Below are 25917 nucleotides of genomic sequence, written 5' to 3' on the forward strand. Positions count from 1 at the left end.
AGTCTGACACCCTGACCACCTTCTGTGGGCGCAACTGCCCCCAGACCTCCGCTGACCTCTCCTCCACTAGGAGCAGGGTATGGTGTCCAGACAGCAGGTGTCCGAGCCCGTCCACTGTGGTCAAGCCAGCAGCCCTCCGTGTAGAGGGGAGACATCCAGGCTGTGACCCGGGATCTTTTCCCCAGACCCACAGCACACAATCCCCCTCCTCGGTTAGTTTCAGTCCTCTGGCTACTCGGAGGGGACGAAGCCAGGAGCAGGACACAGAACTATCCAATAATTAATGCAATAAATACATGCAGAGTACCCCCCGAATACTGCCCGGCACAGAGTAATAACGCAGAAGCAGCCTGATCCTAGAGCCCTGGGCCCAAGTCTGGGCCCCCTTCATACATTTCTGCTCCTGGAAGTGGTCGGCCGCTTACACACCAGCGTGGAGACCCAGAGCTGGAGCTGCTCCACCTGGAGGGACCCATGAAATGGTCTAACTTCTTTGAGAATCAGAAGAAATATATACCTAACCCAGTCTGGCTCTTACTCATCTTTATAGCAACTACTAATGCAGGAGACGTAAGTGACTCGGGTTCGATACCTGGGTTGGGAAGATCCCTTGGAGAAGGAAATGGCAACCCACTCCAGTGTTCTTGCCTGGAGAATCCCTTGGACAGAGGAGCCTGGTGGGCTACAGTCCATGGTGTCACAGAGTCAAACACAGCTGAAGCAGCTTAGTACATACGCACACAATGCCGTCATAAAATAGAACGTGTAATTATTTTCTTTAATGGAGAAAGGGGCCCATGAAGGCAGAAGTGACACAGACCCATGTAAGTCATATGGGGCCTGGTTAAAACCTCCCCGCGGGTATTGTACATACATACCACAGACATACACACCACATTCATGTATACACAACACTACACGCACTGCATACAAGACACACCGCTGCACACCCACACATACACATACACAACGCACATTCCCACACCACTCATACACACACATACCGCCCTCCCTGGTTGGCCCTCACACACTGGAAAATTCTGGAACCACAGGCTGGAATCTTCCAGGGAGTGGTCCGTCCTGCACAGTCCATCTGTGTGGGTCAAGCTACCTGCCTGCTCCAGGGCAGACCTGAACATGAGCACTGGGGTCTGGAGTCCCAAGCCCGCAGGCCTGACACCCACCTGTCCAGAGGTGGACAGGCTCCCTTTCGAAAGCCTGGGAGCGTGGCCCCCGGAAGTGCTCCTGAGGGCCAGCACACCGACTCCTGGGCCCTGAAGCTCTTACCTGTCGGCATCCCTGGGTGTGTTCAGCTCTTTCTGGGGCCTGGCCTGGCCTGGCTGCTGAGGCGCCGTGTTGGATGGAACAGTTGTGTTCCTGGCCCCAGGACACTGAGCATCTCCTGGGAACATTTAAGAAGAATTTCCCTTCTGTCCCGTGGTCACCATGGTTATGTCCTTCACAGTGTTTAATCCTGTCCTTGTGATTCCCTGGCCTAATGTCATGATTTTTGTGTTGTTTTTTCTGCAGATGACCATTCCAGGGTGATTTTAAGCCAAGTGGATGGAATCCCGTGTTCAGACTACATCAATGCTTCCTACATAGATGTAAGTACCCCCCAACCCAGCACAACACTCATACCCGGACCACTGGGGGCTGAGTGTGGATGGGGACCACTGGACCCCTTATTCCCGGGGCCAGGAAGGTAACTTGTCCCCACTTTCCTGGACACGGTGGCCACACCGGCCACCACACAGAGAGCATGAAAGCGCTGGGCCTTTTGAATTAGCATCTGTGCTGGGGACGCGTTCCTAAGTTGCAGATAAGCCCAGAGGAGGCTCGTTTATGCTGCTGCTGCTTAATTACCCAGTCATGTCCTACTCTTCGCGACCCCATGGACTGTAACCCATCTGGCTCCTCCGTCCATGGGATTCTCCAGACAAGGATACCGGAGTGGGTTGCCATTTCCTGCTCCAGGGGTTTTTTCCACTCCAGGGATCAAACCCAGGTCTCCTGCTTGGCAGGCAGATTCTTTACCACTGAGCCACCTGGGAAGCCCATACTCATTTATATTACTGACCAAACAGAACAGAGGGGACCAGTTAAATAATTTGTAGTAAAATCATATAGAATGGATTATTAAGAATCCAGTTTAGTTGAACCTTAAAAGATCAATTGATCTGTTACGAATTATTATAAAATTCAGTATAAGAGAATGTGTGCATATTAACCAATTAAACTGTATATATCTGTGCCTGTGTGTCTGCTTACATATCTGGAAAGTATTCACAGAAAAGTACTGGCAAGCAATATGCAGAAATAGCATGTGATTTCTGAAACTCCTGGCAAGGTTTCTTCTTGGTGTTTTCCAAATTCTCCATGACAAGTACACGTTACTTTCCTAACTGTAAAGTCCTTCCACAACGACAATTCTGAAAAATCATAAATCTGATTTTATTTCTCTAGGGTTATAAAGAGAAGAATAAATTCATAGCCGCTCAAGGTAAGCTTTTCATTAAGTGATGGTCTGAATGTGATTTTGGTAAAATGACATGGAAGGTGATTGCTTCCTTACCTGGTACCAACCATCCTGGAGGGTTATACAGGCTTTTTGTATGTGTGTGTATTGCTACATTTACATAGCGGATCAGAGTCGTCCAGCCTCTCCCGAAGCACAGAAGTGAAAATGTCATGAATCTCACAGCCTTGCCGCTCAATGCGTCTGCTCCACTGGCCAGGGGTGTCCCCTCCCCTGGGAGGTGGTCAGGAATGCGGGCCTACCCCTGACCAGCTGCTATCCCTGAGTTTGCATCTTAGCCAGCATTCCCAGGGCCTTCTGTGCCGTAGAGTCTGAGGAGCATTATACTGTGAGGTAATGGAATTCCTCCAGGGCACAGGGCTTCAAAAGACGCAAGAGCTGGACCTCTGCATGAGTACACCCGGGCTACGGTCAGGGCAGACAGACAGGGAGGGCGTGGGGCGTCCATCATACACAGCCATGTCAGGTGTGCAGCACACGATGTGTGTGTGCAGAGAGACAGAGACACACGACCTGTTTCTGCTCCTCTGTGATTTAAACCCAGACGCCCAACGGTCCAGTGCTCACCATCTCAGCGTGTTGACACTTGTGTTAGAAAACCTTGATTTCTCTTGGCCGGCTGAGCTCTACGTGACTTCCAAGTTGTTGGGCTTGGGGAGCAGCAGGGAGGGGAATAAGTAACTTTCTGGATCAAGCCCATAACCTCGAGGATGCTTTTAGCCGTGAAAGTGTATTAGTCGCTGAGTCGTGTTTGACTCTTTCTCACCTCATGAACTATAGTCCACCAGGCTACCCTGTCCATGGGATTCTCCAGGCAAGAATGCCAGAATGGGTTGCCATGCCCACCTCCAGTGGACATGGCACCACCTTCCTGTGAAAGCACGCCCTTAAACCTCACACATGACCCCCTGTTTCCGAGCACTTTCAATCCAGTTTATCAGTGTCTGCCTGGAGCTGTTGTCCCCGGGAGCCAGGGCTAATGAAGCTGGGTGTCAGCGAGCTAACAGTAAGTTTCCTGCGCATCCTCATTCCTCGGCAAGAGTCTTTAGAGCAGTGGGTACCAACGTTCAGTGTAGACAGCAATCTTAAATGCGCATTTAAATGCACACACAAGAAAATGGGCTTCCCTGGTGGCTCAGAAGATAAAGAATCGGCCTGCAATGCTGCAGAGCCAGGTTCAGTCCCTGGGGCAGGAAGATCCCCTGGAGAAGAGAATGCCAACCCACTCCAGTATTCTTGTCTGGAGAATGGACAGAGGAGCCTGGTGGGCTACAGTCCCTGGGGTCGCAAGGAGTCGGACACAGCTGGGCGACTGGCACTTTCACTTGCTCTGCAAAGTAGGGAGATATACTCATAAGCCCATAGTCCATCAGGAACATGCCCAGCTTTTAACATCAGAGACCCTGGCAAACACCTGCTGACACCAATGGAAATGTCTTTTTCATTCTTATAAGCAGACATCCAGAGGAAATAGCCCGGGCTGGGGCAGCAGCACAAGGGAGAAGGGCCTCTTTCATTCCTCCTCTGCCCTCCTTAGTGTCATCCTCATGGTCACAAAGTGGCTGCCGCACCTCCTGGCACTGCTGTCCCTAGTCAGGCAGGAAGGAGAGCAGCAGGCAGAGGACTTTCTTCCAGGGACACTATCTTTTGTTCAGACCCCCTCCCCAGAGACTTCAGCCTACATCTCACCAGACAGCATCACTAGCTGTGAAGGCAGCTAGGAATGTGATTTTTTCCCAGAGGAAAGAGGGTTAGACATGGCAGGTGGGTCAGGCAGCCGGCAGTGTGTCTCCCTTCCCCCACCCCCACACACAGTCTGATTCAGCGGTTTGGGATGGGAGGTCTTATTCTGAGGCTTCGACAAGCCCCTCCGTGGCCACAAACCACTCTGACAGCTTGCAAACCAGCTCCTATTTAAACGGCGTTTGTGGCCCACGATCATCACCCAACTGGGTGCACTAACTTAGCCCCCAAGGATTTCCCAGCCCCTGGGGGTCCGGGTATCAGGGAGAGAGAGGCAGGGCCAGACAGGGAGGCTGGCCCCTACTCCAGTCCTGGGACTCTGCAGGGAGTGAACGGGCCCACCACCCCCTTCCTCGGGGCAGGTGGTAGGGGAGCAGCTGTCCTGAAGCCCAAAGGCCAGGGTGACTGGTCTGGGGCTTGCGGGGACGACTCTGTCTGACTCGGACCATCCTCTCCTCCCAGGTCCCAAACAGGAGACGGTGAATGACTTCTGGAGAATGATCTGGGAGCAGAAATGTGCAACCATCGTGATGCTGACGAATCTGAAAGAAAGAAAAGAGGTAAGCCCAGCTTCGAGTCCCCAGCGTGTTCTCAGCTGCTGCTGCTTGGCTTGGGGTATGCTCACCACTTCCTTTTCCCTTCCCCCTCCTGCTTATCACGGCAGACACAAAAACACAAAACACCGCGGGGCTCACAGCACTTTAAGTTTGAAATACGTTGTCTGTGTTCCCAGGATCTCATTGTCCCAGTCAGTCAGTCAGTCAGTTCAGTCGCTCAGTCGTGTCCGACTCTGTGCGACCCTATGGACTGCAGCACGCCAGGCCTCCCTGTCCATCACCGACTCCCGGAGTTTACTCAAACTGAGTCAATGATGCCCTCCGACCATCTCATCCTCCGTCTTCCCCTTCTCCTCCCGCCTTCAATCTTTCCCAGCATCAGGGTCTTTTCCAGTGAGTCAGTTCTTCTCATCATGTGGCCAGAGTATTGAAGTTTCGGCCTCGGCATCAGTCCTTCCAGTGAATATTCAGGACTGATTTTCTTTAGGATGGACTGGTTGGATCTCCTTGTTGTCCAAGGGACTCTCAAGAGTCTTCTCCATGACCACAGTGCAAAAGCATCAATTCTTCAGTGCTCAGCTTTCTTTATAGTCCAACTCTCACATCCTAGACTATGATATAAAATGATGCAGGGATTTTCTTCTTTCACTAGAGAGTCATCCCTGGGTGGCCCACCAGTTCTTGCGCCACGGTGGGAGCAGTGAATTTTAATATAGAGATTTTTTAGAATTTTGGAACATAACATGTTGGGCCTCAGACCATAAAAAAAAATAAAAGTGATTTTCCCCTTATTATTCAGACCAGAGAAATGCATTGGAAAAAAACGAGATGTGTTGAAGTCGGATTGATTTGGTATTTCAATGTGTTCGATTAGCTGTTTCGACTTCAGAAAGTAATGCACACGCATTATAAGAACTTGAAATCTCTATAAAGAAGTGCCAGTCAAGCTGATTCATTTCCTAAGTGTGGCTCCCGGACAGGACTGCCCTGGGTGGGGTGCAGGCAGTGAGCCACCGGGCAGACCCCTCGTGCAATTCCTGTTGCAATGTGAGGGACTGCAGGTCATGTCAGGAGATGACATAAAACATAATGGAGACAGAAAATAAAATACAACAGGGACAGTGGAGGTCCAGGAGGGACAGACCAAGATGCAAGGCCAGGCTGAGGCCCTGCTGGGCTCCGTGTTGGGCTCAGAGATGCTGAGGCCCCCTTGGGCCTGGGAGGCATTCACTTTTCAACTCCAAGGACACAGACCCCTGTAGAATAAACTGGGACACAGCATGACTGGGAATCTGGAGGTGTGGTGGAGAGGAGGCAGCCCCCACCCTGGTTCCTGGGCCAGGCCAGGCAGGAGGGCTCATGTAGAGGACGATGGTGCTGCTGGGTCTTGGAGACTGGGGCGTGGGGTTAGGGGAGCTATGCCAGATGCAAGTAGAGAGAAGCACTGGGGCGTGTTTGTGAGGCGGGGAGCAATCTGCTGGACCCAGAACCAGGATGCCCACTCCAGGAGCAGAATGGCTAGAAATGCATCAAGGCACCAACCGGGGCTTGCAGCCTGGATATTGGGCTGACGTGGATGGGTGCTCGAGGGCTTCCTCGGCAGTAAGCAGAGGCCTGCGCTTTCGCTCCAGAGTTGAAAGCAGAACAGGGAGGCAGATGGGAAGCTGGCAGCAGGCAGACTGTTCTTCTCGAACGTTTCAGCGCGAGGGCCCGAACAGGGGTGGTAGCAAGTGGGTCAACAAGGAGACGCAGCTTGGTCAGAGACATCTGTCCCGGGGCCTGTGTGGTCCTGGCTCCAGCCAGATATAGGTGCCATCCACCGTCACTCACTGGCCAGGGGCTGGCCGGCCTGTCCCCACAAAAGCCCAGGCCGCTTGGCTAGGGCTCAGGGTAAGGGGGCCCAGGGGCTGCCCTATGGGATGGAAGTGACAGACCGTGGGGAACTCAGCCAGGGCAGGAGAGGGGAGGCCGGCCAGCAGGAAAGGCAGCCGCGAGGTGGCCCCCAGCTCCCCCAGCACTAATTTATTCCACCCAGAAAAGCAGCGGAAAAGCCTCCAACCCCACCCCACTTCCGGTCGGGGAGTGGAGAGGGGTTTTCTTTTGTTTCCAAGGGAGCTGGGACAGGGCTAGGGAGGGCCAGCCTCCTCCTCCTCCTCGTGTGAATCCGGCCCAGGCCCCCTGCGTGCTCTCTCACCGGAAAGAGTGATGGGCGGAAGCAGGGGGTTCCCAGGCAGCCACACGTCGTGGGGTGGGGTGGGTGCGGGGTGGGGGGGGGGGCGCTGTGGGGGAGGTGTCCCGGCACTCTGAGCGGATGCTGCAGCCCCATGCCTTGGACGAGGAGGCTGACCTGGAGCCCGGCGTCCCCTAGAACCAACTGATCTTTGGGCCAGGCTTTCAGGGGCTTGTTTGCAAACAAAAGACAGAGACCAGTGCAGGGACGGTGGGGCTCGGAAGGCGCCCCCGTCTCCCCCATCAGTCATCTTGTCGCTACATTACTTGACATGCCCCCTCCCCTGGCTCTTTCTCTGCAGCCTCCTACTGCATTTTTCCATCTCTGTGACTCAGACTCAGCCTGCCTTTGGGCCTCGATTTTCAGTGTCTCAGATAAAATGGTTTCTCAATAGAGTTCCCCTTTTCTTAATTGCTTACACTTCTGTTGTGGTCTCCTTGGCTTCAGCATCCTGGCTCGGTGTTGTGAAAGCTGGCATCTCATGATCTGATGGGGGTGGAGCGGGGGTGGGTTGCGGGTGGCAGGCGGTGGTGACCGCTGTGTAGATGGGAGTGCCAAGGGCGTGAAAACAGAGCACACGCTGAGCCCTGTGGGGGTCTGAGAAGCAGCCCTCCGGTCCTCGAGTGAGTCTGTCAAGGCGAGAGTCTCTGGAGGGTCCCCAGGAGGCCAAGACTGCCCCAAACCATGACCTTCAGGGTGGGCTTCTCCTCGGGGTCCCTTCAGAGCTGCCCAGGGCCAGGCTGCAGGAGGGGAAGTTGGTGGGTGTCGTCACACAAGCCCTGGGCTCTGGTAAATACCAGCTGACTCTTGTTTTATAGGACTATTCATCCTCGTGGCCTGGCCTATGAGCTGTGCCCGGTGTGCCATGTCCAGGGTCAGCCATGGAGCAGGGGTGCCCCCATTAGGGGGGCCTCATGCCTTCAAGTCCTCCTTGCAGGAGGATGCCCTGGGGTCAGGAACTGGAGGCCCAGTCCCCACCCTCTCCTGTGTGGTCCATTTGTAGTTCTGGGGGAGGGAAAGCAAAGGAAGACCTCTCTGTGACCACCCACCCATCCAGCTCTACAAGTGCCTGCATCAGTCTTATCCCTGGCTGGAGAAAAGTCAGGGGCGCTCAGCTGACAAGTCCATGACTTCCACAGAGGGTGGGTGGGATGCGAATGGAGTTCGCCCTCAGCGCTGGGCGGGAAAAATGACCCACTGAATCCGACGGGCTTGGGGAGCACGTGGTCCTCTGGGGCTTGACGAAGCCCCGCCCAGGTGAGGCCGCTTCCACGTGGGTCCCCAGCTCTGTAGAGCAGCTCAGCCTGACGGTCCAATCAGTACATGTGGTTAGTAAGGGGATGAGTAACCGAGGCATCAGAGGGGCCAGATTCCGGTCTCAGTCCTGCCGCTAAGCAGCACCGAGGAGACGGAGGCACACCGCCCCGGCCTCTGAGGACTGTCGCTGGAGCTGGCTGTGTGCCAGGCCTTGTGTCTGTGGTCCGGGCGGAGGGCGACGAGGTGATGAAAGGCCCCCCGCAGACCTCCTGTTTCTGCCCACGTGTCCCATGCAGGAGAAGTGCCACCAGTACTGGCCGGACCAGGGCTGCTGGACGTACGGGCACATCCGGGTGTGTGTGGAGGACTGCGTGGCGCTAGTGGACTACACCGTCCGGAAGTTCTGCATCCAGTCTGTAAGCACGCGACTTCCTGCAGAGGCCGGCTTGCGAGGCGAGGCACGCGTGCGTGCTTCATCATAGGAAGCACTTGCCTTACCCCAACACCCCCACCCCACCCCCACTCCCAGCAGCTCTCACAAGGGGAGACGGGGCGGAGGCGGTGCCGGGCAGGGACGCGGGACGCTTCCCACAGATCTGAGTCTGCAGGGCAGCTGACAGGCAGGTGCACGTGACCTTGAGTCAGGGTCGATACTCCTGGCTCCCAGAGACCACCTGGGTGGAGGAAGTTGAGTCAGTTGGAGCATCCTGAGGGTGTGGGAAGGGGTCCCCCACTCAGTTACACAGGGCCGTTTCACACACTGGCATGGAGACATGAGGTTTTTCTTTTTTTTTTACAGTTTCAAAATCATATCTGAAACATTTCATTATTTTTCAAACTGTTTTCCTGCTAGTCACTCCTCCTCCGAGATGATTTAAGGCAGCCTTCAATAAAAACACCTGTAGGCAAGGCAGATGAAATAAGAGATTTCAGAGATTAAAAAAAAAATTAGAAAAAAGCGGAAGGTGGTGTTATCAAGAATCAAAGGTAGAGTGATGGGTGTGGTTAGATCACAGAACATGAGCCTGAGCTTCCTAGAAGCCACAGCAAAAGAGGAGAGAGGATGAGCTTTATCATATTAGTGTCCCCGACCTTGGTCTACCTCCTCCCAGAAACACACGCACACACACGCTTCCAAATACACTATATAACTTCCATGACTTGGGCAGAGAACCAAACTCCTCGGTTCTGGGTAAGAAGAGTGGAGAAACCTTTTGAGGGAAGCGTTGGGGTGGGGTGGGGTGGGGTCTCCCAGTGGTAGACCAACCAGATGTTTTCCCCACAAACCAAGCCGCTTTTGAGAGTGAAAGCTTATGCTGTTGGCAGTTACACGGCCATATACAGTCGCGGCAAACTGGGACGCAGCCAGCCTGCTGGCCGACGGGCCTGTGAGCCCTAGGGCCAGCTGCAGGGAATTGCCTGGCTGCTGGGGCCTGGCCCAGCCTGGTCCTGGCCCGGGTGACCATGGGCCCTGCTCTGCTGTTCCCGCCTCTATGGGGTCCAGTAAGCATCAGGGTCTCCCACTCCCGGGCGTCCAGTCTTCACTGATGGGCCCCTCTCTGCATGAGTCCCCATGGCTGCTCACGCCTGGACAGCAGAGGGGGACCTCGAGCAAGTGTCCTGGAGCCGTGATGCTAGGGGTGGGGAGGGGGCAGGGGCCGTCCCGCCCGCTCACGTCTCCGCGTGTCCCCACAGCAACTCCCTGACGGCTGCAAAGCACCTCGGCTGGTCTGCCAGCTGCACTTCACCAGCTGGCCTGACTTCGGGGTGCCTTTCACCCCCATCGGCATGCTCAAGTTCCTGAAGAAAGTGAGGACGCTCAACCCCGCGCACGCCGGGCCCATCGTGGTCCACTGCAGGTGCGTGTGGGGCGGGGCCAGGCAGCCCAGGAAGGATTCAGCCTCCAGGGGGAAAATGACCAGTGGGTGGACATCAGGGTGGGCAGAGGGGCGGCTGGGGTGACCTGAAGGTACCTCCCAGATACCGGACGCAGCTCAGAGAATCCCTCAGGGCAAGGGCTGGAGGGATGCCCTTCATCCGGGGAGGCAGAGCCCTTCGTCAGTACCACCTGTCGGGGAACCTTAGTATCAAAAGCAGACAAGCGCCTTGTGACCTGGCACTGCACGCTCCTCTGAGCCACTGGCTTTGCAGAGTCTGGGGCGCCGTCCACCCCCACCTGGCCCTCTCAAGGGGGCAGCCTCCCGTTCTTGCTCAGACTTCCTGAAAGCCAGAGTTGGTGTGTTGCTTCCACTGAACACCTTTGTGGCAGATTTAGAGCCCCTGTGTCCCTGGAGGGCAGGTATCTCTTGTCCCTGGCCGGGCCATGATACTCAGAACAACCCCGCCTGTAACAGCTGGAAACCCTGTGTCCAGTGGAGAGTGACAGCTGGTGAGCAGGACCGTCCGTCCTCCAGCCGGAAGGGCAGGGCCACTGGCCTGAGTCCCTGCACAGGGAGACCCCTCTGAGGCGCGGACCCGCGGTGGCCCCAGCTAGAGGGGACACCGGTCAGCAGCATGTCCTCAGGACAGCGAGTTTGAAAGGCCTGTTACAGGCAGGCAGGCAGGCGCGCTCCTGTTCCCGTCAGCTGACAGTCAGCTGGCTGGGCTCCAGACGGCGGCGGGGATGAAGGAGCCGCCTCTGTGTGGGGTCAGGGCTGGCTCCAGGGAGCAGTTCAGCTCTGTTTTGTTCTGATGCCTCCAGATTCCCTGGTGCTAGTGGACCCTCCGCGCCTGGCCCCTCCCCTGCCCGCCTCCCCGCTCGCCGCAGTGCTGGGGCAGGTCCTTTGCCCTTCGTCTTGGCTTTCACCCTCCGCCGCTGCCTGTGGCCGAGAGCCCCAGCCTCCGCCTGGCACAGAAGCGCTCTTCCCGGGGGAGTGTGTGGCTGCAGTTGCCGCCGCAGCTCCTGACTTCTCAGTGTCCTGCTTCGCCAGCGGGTTTTTCTGTGCGGGACCGGGACGCCCTTCTCTCTGGTCTGTGCATCCCCATCAAGCTGAGTCCCATGCGGGCAGATCAGTGGTCCAGGCAATGGCTGGGAGCAGAGGCTCCCACCAGGAGTTCAAGCCCGCCAGCATCCCAGAAGAGGCTCTCACGGGCTGGCAGACCCCAGTCCTCAGGAGGCAGCGGACTTGACGGCCTCATCCCTCTCAATATACCTTCACTTGGGTCTCCTTGGGCTCCAGAGTGTGTACGGCCTGGGGCTGGGGGCTTAGCCATTTCCTTCTGTGCTCCGGCACTCACTCCTCACCCTCAACAATCACCCCCCGCAATCCCTTAAAAAAACTGCCACTCGGTCCCTGATGAAACCACAGGGAGAGGTCTCTCGCTGCGGCTCTGAGCTCCACACCAGCATCCAGAGTCCAGAAGGGGAAGACCGCCTGGCCTGGGGCTTCTCCTGGTGGAACCAGCCTGGCCCCTTTCACTGCTGAAGTCCCCTGCTCCCCCCTCCTGGGGCATGAGCCTCTTGCAGCCCGAAGTCAGCTACGTCCTGGCCCCTTCCACGCACCTGCTGGGTGGGCTGTCTTGACCTGGCTCTGTACCTGACAATCGTCTCCTTCTTTGTTTGTAAAGAACTAAGACTCCTGAAGGAGCCCCTCATGTCTCGTCCACTCTCCCCTCCCCGTGATGAGCAGGGAGTTTCCAAGGGGGTAGGTCTTCACTGCCTGTCTACTGCCATTTTGGAGTCTAGTGGAAAGTGTGGTGCCATCCTCCCCTCAAAAGAGGAACACGGTGGGGGGGCTTCATTCCTTAAGCTGTGAACCTTCTGTTTAAAAGATGGCTTTCTTTTTTAAAAAGAGGCTAATGCTGCAGTGGGTTGGAGTGCCGGGGGCAAGCCCAGTTCAACCTAGTGATCCTGCACCCTTGGCTGCTGCGTGCAGTTGTGGTCTGGACCATTAGGGATTTTTTGGTCCCATGGATGTTGGCTGAGTTTTTTTTTGTATACCTGCTGAGTCCTGGGTGTTGGGGAGACACATATGGACAGCCTGCATTGGTTGGAGGGAATCTAGATGGACAGGTAGGGTGGAGGTGGGAGGACGTGCAGAGACCGCTGTGGGGAGACCAGCTCAGGAGTGGCATTGGGCAGCTTCCCAAAGAAGGAGACCTCTTGGTGGAGCCCCTGAGCACTGGTTGGCCCCAGCCAGCCTGGGGTCCAGGGCTGGGGTCCCAGATAGAGCCAGCTGGTGCCCCAATTTGCACGACCTTGTCCCCAGGGCCAACAGACCTGGCCTGGAGTCTTTCTTTCTTATGAAGAACCTGGAAAAACATATCAAGCATGACAATAAAAAAAAAATCCAGGTGCACAAGTGATAATGAGGAGACAGCATTCAGTAATAGAAGAAAAACTACCAGTGCAATTCACACAAAGCTTGGAGAGCGGCCCTTTTCCATAAGCCTGTTAGTAGTCTCCAGTCCACCTGCAGTTGCAGGGCCTGCAGGAGACGCTGGTTCGATCCCTGGGTTGGGAAGATCCCCTGGAAGAGGAAAGAGGAAATGGCAGCCCTCTCCAGGGTTTCTGCCTGGAGAATCCCATGGACAGAGGAGCTTGGCGGGCTACAGTCTCTAGGGTCTCAGAATCAGACAGGACCTCAGTGAGAGCTCCCTGGCCCTTGAAGGAAATTTGAGATCTTGTCCCTGAGATTTGGTGCCCTCTGGTGGCCTTACCTGGATTTGTCTTTATTAACGGAGGGAAGTTTGTGCGCCGTGAAGAGGTTCGGCTTCATTGAGGGTGGCGTGCCCTCCGGTTTGGACAGCAGGCGTGTTCCAAGGTTCTGTCATTGCAGTGGGGACAGGGGACTCACGACGTGGTCTCTTCCTCTCTCCCCAAGTGCGGGCGTGGGCCGGACAGGCACCTTCATAGTGATCGACGCCATGATGGACATGATGCACGCGGAGCAGAAGGTGGACGTCTTTGACTTCGTGTCCAGAATCCGCAATCAGCGGCCTCAGATGGTTCAGACAGACGTGAGTCGTGCCCTCCTCTGGCCCATCCGCCTGTGCTGGTGTGAGCTTGGCTCAGCAAACCCTGACGCCCCGGGACACGAGTCAGGTGCACACAGAGCGGTGCCTGGCCGGGACCGTGTCACCCCAGCCCTCACCAAGGCCGCAGATGGTCACTACAGAGAGCCCTTAATCTGACGTTCCCCGCAACCCCTTTCCCTCTGCACAAAGAGAAGGGCCCCCCTACTCCAGGGGGCCCCCTTGGAGCCCGTCTGGGTCTCCCCACAGATGCAGTACACATTCATCTACCAAGCCTTACTGGAGTACTACCTCTACGGGGACACTGAGCTGGACGTGTCCTCCCTGGAGAAGCACCTGCAGGCGCTGCAAGGCCCCACCGCCCACTTCGACAAGATCGGGTTGGAGGAGGAGTTCAGGGTAAGCGCCCACCTGCCCTCCAGGAGGACTGGCCCCGTCCACACGAGGCTGCTTGCAGCTGCTTCCTTCCTTAGGAACTCCCGGAAAAGCAAGGGGGTCCGTCCTGCCCGTGACTTTCAAGGGAAGAACAACGGGGACTCTCAGAGCTCTGCAGCCATGTTGGTGGGGTGGGGGGAATATCGTACGTGCACGTTTTATCTCCCAAGACTCGGGCCGTGTCTGGAGATGGAGACAGGCGTTTCCTCTGAGCGGGTGTCCCTGATGGCAGTGGGGTTAGAAGGCTGAGCAGTCTCTCAGGAACGTCAGGGTTTTAACTGCGCGGCTGTGTCTCTCTTCGCTGCAGAAACTGACAAACGTCCGCATCATGAAGGAGAACATGAGGACAGGCAACCTGCCCGCGAACATGAAGAAGGCCAGGGTCATCCAGATCATTCCATGTAAGGGGCTGCCAGCGGAGGGTAGGCCCTCGCAGCAGGCGCCATCGGGCGGGTACCCTGGGGCTTCAGTTGCTGGAAGGTCGTTGACCACCCGCTCCTATAAACCAGGGGTCCAGGGTGGGGTGCCCTCGGGGAGCTCTGTCAAGTGTGGGGAAGAGAACGCCCGCCTGTGAAGATGTGAGTGACCTGGGCTGTCCCGTGGGTGTCAGGCGGGCAGCTTGTGACCTGGACTTGGAGGCGGGAGAGGGAGGGGGACTTCCTGGAAGTGGAGAGATGAGCTTCGGGTCTGACGTGGTGCCTCCTGATTCTATGAGATGCCATCCCATCCTCCCCCAAGCCTGGGCAGAGGCACGACACCCCGCTGTACACAGAGTGGAGTCCTGGCCCGTGCTATGCAGCCAGACCCGAAGGGAACTCCGCTGAGACCTTCCAGGGAGAGGCCTTGGGGCTGGCACACCGTGGGCAAGAGAGGCATCAGGCACTGGGTGGCCTGAGGTCTAGGGGGACGGAAAGCCTACAGGCCTGGTAGGAGCAGAGGCATTGGAGGAACCCCAGGGGGAAGGGGAGACGCCCGCCTAGAGGGGAGGCGGGAGGGCTCACCCAGACCTCTCCTCTGCATCTCCTCCTGGACTCCAGCTCATGCAGCAGCAGGCCCTCACGTGGACCTGCCCAAGCCGGGGCTGGGCAAGCCCTCTCCAGCCTCAGACCCTGGAGGCTCTGTGGCTGTGATGCCTGCGGCAGGCTATGCCACGTTGCCTGGCCGGCCACACTCCTTTGACACCTTAAATTTAATGTTTACGTTTTGGTATGAATGGCTTCAATTTAGGCTTCCCTGGGAACTCAGCTGGTAAAGAATCTTCCTGCCATGCAGGAGACCCAGGTTCGATTCCTTGATCGGGAGGATCCCCTGGAGAAGGGATAGGCTACCTGCTCCAGTATTCTTGCCTGGAGAATCCCCAAGGACAGTGGAGCCTGGCGGGCTACAGTCCACGGGGTTTCAAAGAGTCAGACACGACTGAGCAACTAAGTACAACCCAGCACCTCAAGTTATGACCGATGAAGACAATGAGACAGTTATTTGAGAACTTTCCTAGCAAAACACAGCTTCCCCTGGCCACTTGAAGGAACCTAGTTTAGGAAGGAAACCTTCCAAGGGGTTGACTGTATTTAGTGGTTTTATCCATAAGCTTTGTCTCGGAAGCTCCTAACAGCAAGTTCAAGTTTGCCAGGCAGGATGGGGTCGCTTCTGACCCACGGGATGCACTGCTTTACAGACGACTTCAACCGAGTGATTCTCTCCATGAAGAGGGGCCAGGAGTACACGGACTACATCAACGCGTCCTTTATAGACGTAAGTGCCGGGCACCCGCCGAGCCTGTGTGCCTGGTGGGGATGATAGCTCCCTTTCCCTGTGATCACAGTCTCTTCACCTACTTGCTTTCACAATCGGAAAGGGTGGACACGCCCCCAGAAAGCCAAACCAGTTCATTAGCAAACACTTGCTGAAAAAAAAAAAAATGAATAAGGAACTCTGAAATAGAGGATGTACGTGCACTTTTAAATAATTGGCTGCCTTTCCATTCTGCCTTTCATACATCGTAACTTCTCTTTTGCTTCGCTGTTAAACTCTAGCCCTCTGTCCCTGGGCTTTCTGTCCTGTGACCACAGTCCGGTTCAGGCCCCGTCACAGGCTGCCTTGTGCACAGCAGAGCTGAATAGGAGGGAGACAGCATTGCAGTCAAGTCCGTGTGTGGATTCTGGTTTACAGACGAGAGAACGCTGTGCTGGAGGGGGGTCACGCAGACTGCAAGCCAGGACCGGGGAATTAACTCACTTCCTCTAACTCTGCACCCTCTCTGCCCTGCCTTGATGCTGTTAGCTGTGACACGTACAGACGCATTCTTAATAGAATCGAAGCCAGTCCAAGCAAGGGTCCTGTTACCTGGTACAGAGGTGAAGGGGCCCCTTGACCTGTTTTCTGGGCGTGTGCCATCTGGGGCTCGGCTCAGGCCCTGGAAGCCTGAATGCCGTCCCTCTTGTGGCCCTGGGCTGTCCTAAAGCCACGTGTCCCAGCATGGGAGAGCGGCGGGGGGAAGCCAGACTTGAACCTCTGCTCCCATTTGAAGGGCTACCGGCAGAAGGACTACTTCATCGCCACCCAGGGGCCCCTGGCGCACACCGTGGAGGACTTCTGGAGGATGGTCTGGGAGTGGAAGTGCCACACGATCGTGATGCTGACCGAGGTGCAGGAGAGAGAGCAGGTCAGCCCCAGCGGCCTCCAGGGCTGCTCACACCCACCGGGTGCAGCCCACCCGATGGACTGCCTGTCCCTTGGGAACACCTCACCTGCCATCAGCTGTGAGGCCAGGCCACAACTACTGAGGAGGGAGAGAGGCTGCAAATGAAAAAGGTTTTATTTCAACTCCCCCCGCCACTCCAGTTCATTGTAACTACCCACTGGCTGTTGTTCTTAGCCTACATTTTATTTAAAGTGAAGTCGCTCAGGCGTGTCTGACTCTTTGCGACCCCATGGACTGTAGCCTACCGGGTTCCTCTATCCATGGGATTTTCCAAGCAAGAGTACTGCAGTGGGGTGCCATTTCCTTCTCCAGGGGATCTTCTTGACCCGGGGAAAGAACCCTGGTCTCATGCACCATAGGCAGACACTTTACCGTCTGAGCCACCTTTAACCTGCCTTGAATTTCTGCCATTTTGTGTTTGCCACAAATACATATTTGATCACAACCTGTTGAAGGAAAAGACCTTTATTCACTTTTCTTGGGGCAAAAGACGGAGGTGTTGAAATGTGTGCCTAGTTAATATAGTCCTGGTAGGAGTGAATGGGTTAAATGTTTCTTTTCTCCCAGAGATCCATCTAGAGGCACATAATCTTATTTTTATTTAATAGCGTCATAAACACTTTTGAGCCCATCATCCAATCGAAAAACCAAACTTTTGCTGATAACATATACTTGCTTACCTAGGTGTTTTCCCAAGAGGTATCCACTACCCTGAATTTGTGGAGTTTGACTTCTTTGCTTTTTGAAAACAGTTTTATTGGGACATAACACACATATCATGCAATTCCTCTTTCTAAAAGGTATGGTTCAGTGGGTTTTAGTATATTCACAGAGTTGTACAGCATCACTAATTCCAGATCATTTTCATCACCTGAAAAGAAACCCCATACCCATGAATGATCACTACCTACTCCCTCCTCACAATCCCTGCAACCACAGATTAGTTACTTTCTGACTATGAAGTTGCCTCATCTGGACATTTCATATAAATGGAATCATGCCACCTTTTTTTTATGATTGAGCACTTTCACTGAGCGTGTTTATAAGGCTCATTCATGAATCAGTTTCTCACTCTTTTTTTTAATAGTATGGCCCTAAATTCTGTGTTTTCCTTCATTAGTGTTTGGACATTTGGGTTGTTTCACTTTGGGCTGTTACGAATACTGTTTTGAACATTCATGGACAAGTTTTTACGTGGACACATATTTTTATTTCTCTTAGGTAGATGCCTAGGGCTGGAACTGGTGGAGCCTGTCATAACTATATTGCAAACTCATATCACTTAACTGTTCAAGCAGCTCCCCACCAGTAATGTACGAGTGTTCCCGTTTCTCCCCATCCTCATCAACACTGACAATCATCTTTTTAATTAAGCCATCCTAGTGAATGTTTTCTTAGCTTTTTAAGAAATCTTTTTTTATCGAGTATATATATTCCTAAAGAAGCTACTGTTCAGTTCTGTCTGCTTTTCAACTTCATATAAGAGGGCACCATTAAGGTATACAAAGGGGCTTCCCTGGTGGCTCAGCCGGTAAAGAATCCACCTGCAATGCAGGAGACGTGGGTTCGATTCTTGGGTTGGGAAGATCCCCTGGAGAAGGGAACGGCTACCCACTCCAATATTCTGGCCTGGAGAATTCTACAGACTGTACAGTCCATGGGTCACAAGGAGTCAGACACAACTGAGTGGCTTTCGCACAAGGTATACAGTCTTCTGAGACTTGACTTTTCCACTCGAAGATATTCATTCGATATTTTGCTCTGTTGCTGCCTGTAACTGTGGCTCATTCATCATCATTTCCTTATGCTCCATGACACAGACTGTACATCCTGCATCCACTGACTTGCCCCTCCTTCTGTCTTGGGCATTTGGGTTGATTTCATTTTGTTGTTTTACAAACAGTGCTGTGGGTACTTTCTTGTATGTGTCTCATGATGCATGTGGAATTGTACGGTTCAGAGACAAAAATGCCACGTTGGAGAGTGTGTGAACGTTCGAATTGGCAGGGCAGTTCCTAATGACTTTCCAAAGTAGTTATGGTTTTCAAAGCAGACCCTGGATGAACATCATTCTTCTACATCCCCAGGATTGTCTGACATCCTCATTTTTGTTAACTGAATAGGCATAAATATCATCTCTTTGTGGCCTTGATTTGAATCTCCCTGACCCCTCTGAGGGCAGGCATCACTTTGTGTATTTATAAAGGATGACATGTTTCCTCTTGTGCAGAGTGCCTGTTCATGCCTTTCCCTCATTCTTCTTGTGGGTTGTTTGCACTTTTCTTGTTGATTTGGAGGATTTCTTTATATATTCTTGGTACTGATTCCTTGTTGCTTTTAAGTATTGCAAGTATCTCATCTCAGCTGATGCCTTGTCTTTTTACTCTCTCAATGTCTGTTGGAGTTCCCCAAGTGGTTCAGTGGTAAAGAATCTGCCTGACAATGGAGAAGATGCTGGTTTGATCCCAGGGTGGGGAAGATTCCCCGGGAGGAGGAAATGGCAAGCCACTCCAGTATTCTTGCCTGAAAAATGCTATGGACACAGGAGCCTGGTGGGCTACAGTCCCTGGGGTCGCAAAAGAGTCAAATACAACTTAGCAACTAAGCAACAACAAAATGTTTATTGATGACATAGGGTTAACTTTATTTTTTTTTCTTTTTATTTAAAAACTTTAAATTGTAAACTTTTCTTTAATAGCCAAAGCAGATTTCACCGTTAATGACGTCAGTGTTTCTCTAGGTACGAGAAGATGCAAGAATTGGGACTCATAAAATCTTCTCCTGAAAAGATCTAACTATCTGAAGGCCTGTTCTGCCAGTTTTTCCCAGAGCACAGAGTGCCTCATTCCTGATTTTCACCCTGAACTCCTTTCAGGGGCGTTGAAAGTCAGCAGTTGCAACAGCCATGATTTAATCTTTGTAGATGCAGATGGCAAGTGTCAGTCTTCAGTTGGCAGAGCCCCTTTTTGCTCATAAACTTGACCATGATTATGAGGGGGGCATTTTATGACCATTTTATCCCATGGTGCTGAGAATGTCCATTCTCAGGTTTGGCAAAGATTCTGTTGAAAGGCCACTCAATGTGCTGTTACTGGACTAGGCCATAAAACAGTATCCAAAATTCTCTGGACCACCTGTCTTACTAGCTTTTTGGTCCAGGAAAATGTTCCCTCTTGTTGCTTCTTGCAATATCTAGAGTTACCCTGTTACCATCATTGATCTCATATGGGACTATATATTATTCTATTAGAGGCCTCACACACATATTTGACAGTGTAAGAAACAGTGATTTTGTAAAACAGGTGAAATGCAAATAACATAGCCAGCAGTATTAGTAAAGCCACAAGTAAGACTTACGTTAAGAACTTCCATTAGATGTAGCCCAGTATATCTTCAGGTCATCTGACTTAGTCTTCCCTGTAGAATCTTTATCTTCCAGGGTAATTATATATTGGCACCATCTATAAGGCACATAGCCCAGTTTTCTAGTGTCACTAGACTGCTTATCTTTAGTATGATTTAATTTTTTTTTAAGTAAATTTTCTCAGGGCCAACCAGTGAGAGTCTCGTAGTAGAGAAATTTACCAAGGTAACCCAGAACTAGACACAGGTAATTGGCCACAAACCCAACAGTTGGATTGATTTTTAAAACTAGCATAGGATCAGGCCTATGATAGAAAAGCATTTGACTTATATGCAAAGGTCTAAGAAGTCAAGAAAACATAAATGATCATACGAATCAGGTCCAGCATCTTGGGGAGGCTGTCTACCTCTGATGTCGTCATCTTCTCATCCTTGGTGTAGTGTAGTTTCTCCTGATAAAAGAGTCCTTCCATCCATGTTGGAGACAGTCCCTTAAATTATGTCTTTTTCCAGTTCTGGTTGTAGGTCATGAGGCATCTGATCTTCATCCAAAGATAGATTACTGAGATAAGCGGTTGGGGCACTCTGGCCAGTTGTCCACGTCAGGAGGAGGCCAGGGACAAAAGTGTCCCAGTTGCGGCCACTGGGTCTGGTCCATTGACAGGCAAGCTGGCCCCTGAGTACCCCGAGTGGTCAGGATGTCAGTCTCTGCGAAGAAGAGTCCCCGCCAGAATCACCATTTGTTGCAGGAAGAGGGACCCCTTCCAGGACCCGAAACTGGGCTCTTGTCTTACACTTGGAAATGAATTGTCCGAGGAGACACATGTGCTGACAAAGGGAACTTGGTCAGGGTGTCCGATCTGCAGTCAGAAGATGATATCTCGGACTCAGTGTACAGTTCCCAAGTCAGAGGTGCCTTCTGAGGGCCAGCCTACATGGAAGGTCGGCCATTCTGCACAGCTGCAGATGACTCTCCGGATTGGTCTTCCCGTGGAGCCGGTGGGAGATCCCGGATGAGCCCCCAAATGTTATGCCCAAGTTGCGAAATCTCCCAATGACCACCAGGGAGCCGATATCCGATGCAAAAGCAAGAGAGTTTTTATTACCAAGCTCGAGCTGGGGCTCCCACCGATACCACCGATACCAACGCAGCAGCTATAGGGAGGAGCCAGGGTTAACTTTAATATAATCTGATGTTGAGATCTTCTTTGTCATGGTTAGTTAGCTCTTTGGGGTTCTTGTTTGGTAAACCTATACCCCCAAATGAAAAGATATTTTTTCTAAGGCGTTCACAGTTTTATTTTTGACTTCAAGTCTTACCCTGTCTTGGTTTGTCTTTATTAAACTTCAAGTCTGCCATATACAGTCGTGTAGGTTGCACACTGCCCAACTCCAGGAGGGGCCGGGGCATTCATATCAGTCCAGGCAGCTGAGCCAGGGATCCAGCTCACTTCTCCCGTTCAGAGAGCTGATTCTCCAGCTCCAGCTACTGAGTGGCCCCTCCTCTGTGTGCTGTCATTTCTGCTCTGTGTCTGTCCTGCAGACACACGCATGTCTGTTCCTGGACTTCATTTCTGCTCTGTGTCTGTCCTGCAGACACATGCATGTCTGCTCCTGGGCTGTCTGCTTTGTTCCCTTGGTCAGCAGGCAGTGGCATTCATATTTATGCTCATGTGTTGCTTTCCTGTTCAGATGAAATGCATTAAATGGTTTGACAGCACGCCTGCATCCTATTGTTAAAACGGCTGGCAGCAAATTCTTTATTACGAGACTTAAAACATTTTTATTTTATCCCCCAGGATAAATGCTACCAGTATTGGCCAACAGAGGGCTCAGTGACTCACGGAGAAATAACGATCGAAATAAAGAGCGATACCCTTTCTGAAGCCATCAGTATACGAGACTTCCTGGTCACCTTCAGTCAGGTATTGTTGCCAGAGACCTTTAGTCTCTTGTGGACAGAACACCCTGCAGCCATCGTGTGGGCTCCCCACGTTCGTGTCAGTGGTCAGCGTGGGCAGTCGGCAGCCGTGTTACCAAGTGGCTGATCTCCCATAAGATTTCACCTCCATGATCGTCCCCCAGCTCCTTGCTGGAGTGCAGGGATGGTGGGGCCAAGAAGCCGACTCCAAGAGGCGCCCTACTGCTGCCCAGTCCCTGGGAGAAACAACCGTGGGTTAGAGAGCAGGAGGAATGAATGGGTGATGCCACAGAGGCCTCCTGGGCTTCTCTGCCAGACCCCTTCTCAGAGCCTCCCGCCACCCGCCACCAGCCAAGTCTTGGGAACGCCCCCTGTGTGTCAACCATGGGTAAAGTGACCTACCTATGGGATCTGATTCCGAGCTCAAGACGGTCAGTACAGAGAAAGCCAGCTTTGCCCAAAGACTTGGTCTCCTCCACGTGGGTCGCAGAAAGACCCAGGGCCCCTAGACTCTGAAACTGCTCATCCCCAGCCTTGAAGAGACATGGGGGGTCCTGAAAGTCAAAGTCACCCAGTTGTGTCCAACTCTATGCAACCCCATGGACTATACATTCCGTGGAATTCTCCAGGCCAGAATACTGGAGTGGGTAGCCTATGCCCTTCTCTTGGGGATCTTCCCTATCCAGGAGTTGAACCCAGGTCTCTCACATTGCAGGCAGATTCTTTATCAGCTGAACCACAAGGGAAGTCCGAGAATACTGGAGTGGGTAGCTATCCTTTCTCTAGAGGATCTTCCCAACCCAGGAATTGAATTGGGGTCTCCTGCGTTGCAGGAGGATTCTTAACTGAGCTATCAGGGAAGTGAGGCTTCTTACAAAACAGGGATGATTCTTGTCATCTCAAGCAAAACTACCCAGGATCCCATAACGGGGTCTGGCAGGCACTGGAGGCTCCAGGGAGCATCCTTTGACTGGCGTGACCCCCACCCAGAAGGAAGCACGGCTGGCCTTCTGCTTTAGGGTGACCACAGCCTACGAGCAGCCAGCATCTGGGAGGCCAGCCAGATGAGAACTCCGCGGGCTGCCCAAGACTGTGGCCCGAATACCCCCCGGGCGGGGTTGGGAGGGTGGCCGGGTGGCTGTGACCGCGCAGCCCTGAGACGCTCTTCCCGCCCCGCAGCCCCTGGCCCGGCCAGAGGAGCAGATGCGGGTGGTGCGGCAGTTCCACTTCCACGGCTGGCCCGAGATTGGGATCCCGGCCGAGGGCAAAGGCATGATCGACCTCATCGCAGCCGTGCAGAAGCAGCAGCAGCAGACCGGCAATCACCCCATCACCGTGCACTGCAGGCAAGTGGGCCCGGGGCGCCCCCTCCCGGTGGGCCCGACGCGGACCACGCCCAGCCCACTGCTCCCCTCAGCACCACGTCCCTGGACCGTCTTCTTCACCTCCCCCGCTCCCAGACTTAACACAAACGCATAAATATCTTCCCAGATTTGCAGGAGCATTTGGTGAGAAGGAGTCAGGAAGCGAGTCAGACACATTTCTTTGTGCTTTTTCAGTTGTCAAAAAAAAAAAAAAAAAAGACACATTTCCAAGCACAGCTCAGACAAACCCTGAACTTGAGTTATCTTCGTTTTGAAAGACTGGTGTGGCTCTGGCTGGCATGCCCACCCAGCATGGCAGGAAGCTTTTCTTGAACTACTCAGGGATGTCTAGGCTAGGGTCCATAACAGAGGGTGCGCAGCCCCAGCCCAACACTCAGCCTGGTCCCCAAGCCCCCCACCCCACCGTGAGCAGAGGGACCCACCAGGGGGCACCTGGACACAGCAGGACACCCCCCCCCCAGCAAGAACCTTGATAAACAGCTTTATGAGGGTGAATCCTATGGAGACATGCCAGCTCTCCTTCCTTCTGGGCCAGGCCCCCCTGCTGGCAGGGACCTTGACCACCCTTGTAAAACTCTTCCTGCGAGAGCTTGGGGCGTCTAATTTTGGGGTGGGGTTGATTTGTGGAAGCTTGGGGTGTCTGATCTTGAGGTGGAGTCTGATTGGGGAAGCTTGGGGTGTGTAATCTTGATGGGATCTGATTTGCTTCTAAGACTGCACTTCTGTACCTCTGTCTACGTGTGGCTCCCATTTTTCTGACTGCCATTTGCCCCCACCCGCTTACCCCTCGTGTCAACAAAGCCCGGCTTAACCTGGTGGATTGGTCTGGCCGCTTTGTTGACCTTGCACCCAGAGATGCGCCCTTTGGGCACGGCCAGCAGGGGGTGCACACACCTAGGTTTTCAGTCCCTGGTGCCTTCGTAGATGTCCTTTAGAATAAATGAGCACTGAGTTCCTTCTTGTTCCGTCTCGGCAAACCCAGACAGAACGTTATGGGTGTTGGGCACCAGGGATGCCAACAAAGCTGAGCGAAACCCACAGTTGGGATTTGGGGCCACCTTGGGAACCCCACGTCCTCTGAGGGCTCCGTGGAAGAGGCCAGCCAAGCCTGCCTGCATTAGGCCTGCTCTCTCTCTCCCAAGAGGGTCTGCTTCCGCAGGGTTTATCTGTTAAGCAGAGCAGATGTAGGCCTTCACTGTCGGGCAGGGTCAGTTATCTGACCCTCCCTGCCAGGGGCTGTCCTTTGTCCAGGCAACCCTTCCATCCACCTGCACACCTCCCATCTCGGAAGATGGTCCCTGCACACATGGGGAGTCGGCCAGGATTGCAGCTCCCTACGCCTGAACAGGGAGGGGTTTTGCTCCTAAGAAGTTTCCAGGTGATGTAGCTGCTGCCAGCCCAGGGGCCATCCTCTGAGAGTCCCCCCACAAGGAGGAAGGGAAATGGGTCCACCAGCTTGAAAACTCGTCACTGGTTCTGGTCTGACTCATGTTACATGTAGGCACGTTCTTGAGGACTCCTGTGTTTGCTGACTCTCTGTCCAGAGCTAAGCTCCTTATAAAATGGTCGTTAAAGAGCCAAGCTCCAGTCGTTCCAGCGCTGGCGTGCGGGGCCTGGTGGAGGCTGTGGGTTTCTCATGCCCGCGGGCGAGATTCGGTGTCTTACTCCGTGCTCTCTCTGCAGTGCTGGAGCTGGGCGGACGGGGACTTTCATAGCACTCAGCAATATTCTGGAACGGGTCAAGGCTGAGGGGCTTTTAGACGTATTCCAAGCTGTGAAGAGTTTACGACTTCAGAGGCCACACATGGTGCAAACCCTGGTAAGAAACAGCTTCCAGAGGAGTTGAGAATTGTCTCATGTTGCATTTGATGTATGTTGCACTGAAGTTCAAGTCCACCGGGAAGGAAGGAGGGAGGCTACGTTTCCAGGACAGAGAGCTGAAAGTCCCAGACAGCATACAGCATACAGAAGCTTCACAGACTCCCTTCCTCCCTTGCATCGGGGTGGGGTCTGTCCCCTGGGCAGACGCAAGAGGAGGGGCACTGCCCTGGCTTTCGATGATAAGACCCGTTGGACAGAAGCCCAGCTGCGCGTCAGTGAACTGTTTCTGCAGATTCCAGTCTATGCTTACAGACGTAGACGTTCACACGCAGCGGTGACATTTACAGTCCTGATTCTTGCCATCTTCTGCCTTCCACGGGTCATGTGGACTCTTGTCCTTGGCTGGGTTTCACTCAGCCTCCAGACGCTGCCCAGGGGGCTTAAGGAATCCATGTAGAGTGCAGTTGCCCATAGGTCTTCCTTCGTTCCATGGTGAAAACCCACTCTTTCTGGTTTTCAGAAGAGATGCCTCCCTACCAAATTTGGTGATTGCCCTCCAACAGCAAGTTCAGTTTTCAAGACTGTTATAACCCGTTGCTTTTCTCAAGAAAAGTAAAAGTGTTTGTCATGTCCGACTCTTTGAGACCCCCCCATGGACTATAGCCCACCAGGCTCTTCTGTCCATGGGATCCTCCAGGCAAGAACACTGGGGCGGGTTGCCATGCCCTTCTCCAGAGACATATTTATTTTCCCCAGTTCAGTTTCAGTTCAGTTCAGTTGCTCAGTCATGTCTGACTCTTTGCAACCCCATGGACTGCAGCATGCCAGGCCTCCTGGTCCATCACCAACTCCCGGAGCTTACTCAAACTCATGTCCATTGAGTCGGTGATGCCACCCAACCATCTCACCCTCTGTCCTTCTCTTCCTCCCACCTTCCCTCTTTCCCAGCATCAGGGTCTTTTCCAATGAGTCAGTTCTTTGCATCAGGTGG

At 53.5% G+C, this 25917-nt stretch overlaps 1 protein-coding gene across 2 annotated transcripts in view; it reads left to right on the plus strand.

Moving 5' to 3' along the window:
* PTPRE (protein tyrosine phosphatase receptor type E) overlaps positions 1-25917 on the plus strand; it is a 179547-nt gene that overhangs the window by 148713 nt on the left and 4917 nt on the right. For both annotated transcript variants that reach the window (XM_068961457.1, XM_068961458.1), the window contains 13 exons: positions 1531-1607; positions 2467-2503; positions 4745-4842; positions 8623-8742; positions 10022-10185; positions 13150-13285; positions 13550-13699; positions 14043-14136; positions 15411-15487; positions 16263-16397; positions 21599-21724; positions 22900-23066; positions 24789-24924. In XM_068961457.1, coding sequence (XP_068817558.1) covers positions 1531-1607; positions 2467-2503; positions 4745-4842; positions 8623-8742; positions 10022-10185; positions 13150-13285; positions 13550-13699; positions 14043-14136; positions 15411-15487; positions 16263-16397; positions 21599-21724; positions 22900-23066; positions 24789-24924 — 1517 coding nt within the window. The remainder of the gene's footprint in view (positions 1-1530; positions 1608-2466; positions 2504-4744; positions 4843-8622; positions 8743-10021; positions 10186-13149; positions 13286-13549; positions 13700-14042; positions 14137-15410; positions 15488-16262; positions 16398-21598; positions 21725-22899; positions 23067-24788; positions 24925-25917) is intronic.

This window comes from Capricornis sumatraensis, chromosome 23 (assembly GCF_032405125.1).
Source record: "Capricornis sumatraensis isolate serow.1 chromosome 23, serow.2, whole genome shotgun sequence".
NCBI lineage: Eukaryota > Metazoa > Chordata > Mammalia > Artiodactyla > Bovidae > Capricornis > Capricornis sumatraensis.